The sequence below is a fragment of the Arachis hypogaea genome, chromosome 5 (assembly GCF_003086295.3).
Source record: "Arachis hypogaea cultivar Tifrunner chromosome 5, arahy.Tifrunner.gnm2.J5K5, whole genome shotgun sequence".
In the NCBI taxonomy this organism is placed as follows: Eukaryota; Viridiplantae; Streptophyta; class Magnoliopsida; order Fabales; family Fabaceae; genus Arachis; species Arachis hypogaea.
In genome coordinates, this window is record NC_092040.1 from 7,582,317 (window position 1) to 7,585,779 (window position 3,463).

General features: G+C 32.2%; 1 protein-coding gene across 1 annotated transcript; it reads left to right on the forward strand.

The window, feature by feature from the left end:
* Positions 1–618: 618 nt before the first annotated feature.
* LOC112800534 (cytochrome P450 81E8-like) lies at positions 619–2,841 on the forward strand. The gene is made up of 2 exons (XM_025842862.1): positions 619–1,542; positions 2,131–2,841. The coding sequence occupies exons 1-2, from the start codon at positions 655–657 to the stop codon at positions 2,740–2,742; spliced, it is 1,500 nt and encodes a 499-aa protein (XP_025698647.1). The 5' UTR covers positions 619–654; the 3' UTR covers positions 2,743–2,841.
* The last annotated feature ends 622 nt before the right edge of the window (positions 2,842–3,463 follow it).

The following is a 3,463-nucleotide window of genomic DNA, read 5'->3' on the forward strand; positions in this document are numbered from 1 at the left end:
AAACGTTACATAGATAATATAACAATAAAAGACAATATTAATCGACAAAACGAAAAATCGCAAAGAATGAAATGCACATTCAAGGCAGTAATGTCCAATAATAGATACTCAAAAAAGATATAAAACATGAAACAAGGAAATTCGAAAAGAAACACAAAAACCACTATTATCATCTATAAATACTATTAACTTAACTTAAATATTGAAGTGTCTTTGTAAATTGTCCTCCCAATCTGGCGTGATGATACAAATCGGGATGTTTAGAATATTTTATCTCATTCTAACCAAAAGAGATCAACGTTAACATAACAAAAAAAGTTAAATATTTTTTTAGTTTTTTATTATGGGTGAAAATAAAGTCTTTAATATGCAATTTACAATTAGATATTCTATAAAATGATAACAGAAGATAGATTCACATACAAATTAGGCATAATAATAATCATTAACAAAACACTAAAGTTGTGCACTTAATTATGCATGAGCAAATTAAAGAAATTAGTCCCAATGACGTATATGACCATTACGTAAGCTCAAACGCAATCCAATATATGCAGCAAAAAGTGTGACGTGCAAATCACACGTCTTCATCTATAAATTAAAATGCAAGCGCAATATCAAGCAATATAATTCAACATTCAACAAGCAATAATCATGTCTACCTTCTTCCTATATCTCTCACTCATCACAATCTCCTTCCTTCTCACTTTGAAGCTATTATTCAAATCAAGAGCACTCAAAAACCTTCCTCCAGGTCCACCATGTCTTCCCCTTATTGGAAACCTCCACCAACTCAAACAACCATTCCACCGCGCTTTCTATGAGCTATCACAAAAATATGGCAAACTCTTCTCTCTCTGGTTCGGTTCCCGCCTTGTGGTTGTCGTTTCATCACAAACGGCAGCGCAAGAATGCTTCTCCAAAAACGACATCGTTCTTGCAAACCGTCCTCACTTTCTCACCGGAAAGTACATCGGCTACAACGACACCACCCTGGCGCTTGCCCCTTACGGAGACCACTGGCGCAACCTCCGCCGCATCGCAACGGTCGAAGTTCTGTCGACGCACCGTATCACCACGTTCTTGGAAATCCGAAGAGACGAGATCATGAGGCTCGTGCAGAAGCTGGCTCGGGAATCTTCCAACGGCTTTAACAGAGTGGAGCTCAGATCTAAGTTCTCGGAAATGACCTTCAACACTATGATGAGAATGATTTCTGGAAAAAGATACTACGGCGAAGATTGTGACGTCACTGATGTTGAAGAAGCGAGGCAATTCAGAGCAATAATCAAGGAGTTGGTGGCTTTGGGAGGAGCAAACAACCCTGGAGATTTCATATCAGTTCTTCGGTGGTTCGATTTTGATGGTTTGGAGAACAAGTTAAAGAGGCTTAGTAAGAGAACTGATTCTTTTTTACAAGGGCTCATTGACGAACATCGCAGTCGCAAGATAAACACTAACACCATGATTGATCATCTTTTAACTCAGCAACAGTCGCATCCTGAGTACTATACAGATCAAATCATCAAAGGACTTATTCTGGTATGTTTTTCTATCTCATCCAGCTTAATTCTTCAGTTGATCTTGCAAGATGCAACCTCATTTAGGATGAGGATAAGTTTATATACGATTATATTAGGTGTACACTAAAATTAATATATTAAAAAAAATTAAATTATATATATATTTATATACAAATATATTGAGAACTGATTTTATTAGTTAATTTTGATATACTAATAGTATTTTTGATTTATATATGATATACATAACATGTGAAAGAAAAAACAATAAAAATGCTTAAATCTTTTATTTGACATGCATCACGGTCTAGTATAGGATTTTTCTTGTTATTGCATGTCCTGTTACACCTCATAATGGGTTACTTAGATATGATATATAAAATGAAGAACCTGCATGATTCCATTGAATGAAGTATATATATATTCTATGCGAAGTAGTCTGGAAAATTAAAGTACTTATCAAATATATTCATCATAACTTGTATTAATAATCAGGGAGTTAATTAGAAACTCAATTAAAAAGATGGTAGCTAAAATCAAAGAATAAAGAAACATGCATGCATGCCTGTTGCTGACAACATGCTCAATTTTTAATTTGGACTTGCAGGTTATGTTACTCGCTGGAACAGACACTTCATCTGTGACTTTAGAATGGGCAATGTCTAATTTATTAAATCATCCAGAAATCATAAAGAAAGCAAGAAAAGAAATAGACAGAGAGATTGGACAAGATCGCCTCATAGACGAGCCTGATGTTTCGAAGCTCAATTATCTTCAAAACATAGTGAACGAAACACTTCGATTGAACCCCGCAGCACCATTATTGGTTCCACATCTTTCTTCAGAGGATTTCACCTTAGAGGGTTATAAGGTACCGAAAGACACAATGGTATTGGTGAATGCTTGGGCTATTCATAGAGATCCCAAAGTGTGGGGTGACGACGCTACACAATTCAAACCTGAAAGGTTTGAAAAGCAAGGTGAAGAAAACAAGCTAATTGCATTTGGAATAGGAAGAAGAGCTTGTCCAGGAGCGAATTTGGCACAACGCACAGTGAATTTGGCCTTAGGTTTGTTGATTCAGTGTTTTGAATGGGAACGAACAACGCATGAAGAAATTGATATGGTTGAATGGAAAGGACAAGTTGTGTCAAAGAAAATTCCCTTGGAGGCAATCTGTAAAGTGCGTGATCCATTTGCAGCTAAGAATATTATTTAATTTAATGAATAATAGCACTCCATTCTCTATATATTTAAAGGAATAAATGTTTGTGATGTAGGATCCCATATGTGATATGTTCATTAAGTTTTTTCATTAGTTTTTTTTTATTTTTTCGTCTTATTATTTTATATATTAATAAGAATAATATTAGGATTAGTATAATTTATTATTTTCAGTTGATGATATTTAATAGTATGTAATAAAAATTTGAAATTATACTGATGGAATAAAAATATTAGATTACTCCTTAAAAATACTAACCATTATAAATTTAAATATGTTGTGAAATAAATAAATAAAAAATATCAAATAAATATATAAATAAAAAATTTTAGTATTAATATTTATTAATATTTATTAATATATATTATAAAAAAAGTGTGTTTATATTATTATTGTGTGTTTATTGTCTGATACTTATTAGTCATCTATATATTTATACACGTATCAAGTATTTTATTTTTAAACTTTATTAATGTAATCTATTTTGAGCTTTTTATTGAAAAATTGAGCCGCTCAAGTTATTAAATGATGGACATTCATCTTTATCACAATACTTCCTTTTGAATGTTTATTTAAGATTATATCTCATTTAAACTTTACTAAAAAAAATCAATAAAAATTTTTTTAGTGAAAAAAAAAGTACAATATCTTTTGTGACGAGGACTATCTCGTTAAAAACTTTATAAAAAAAGACCGAATAGGAAGAAAAATCTAA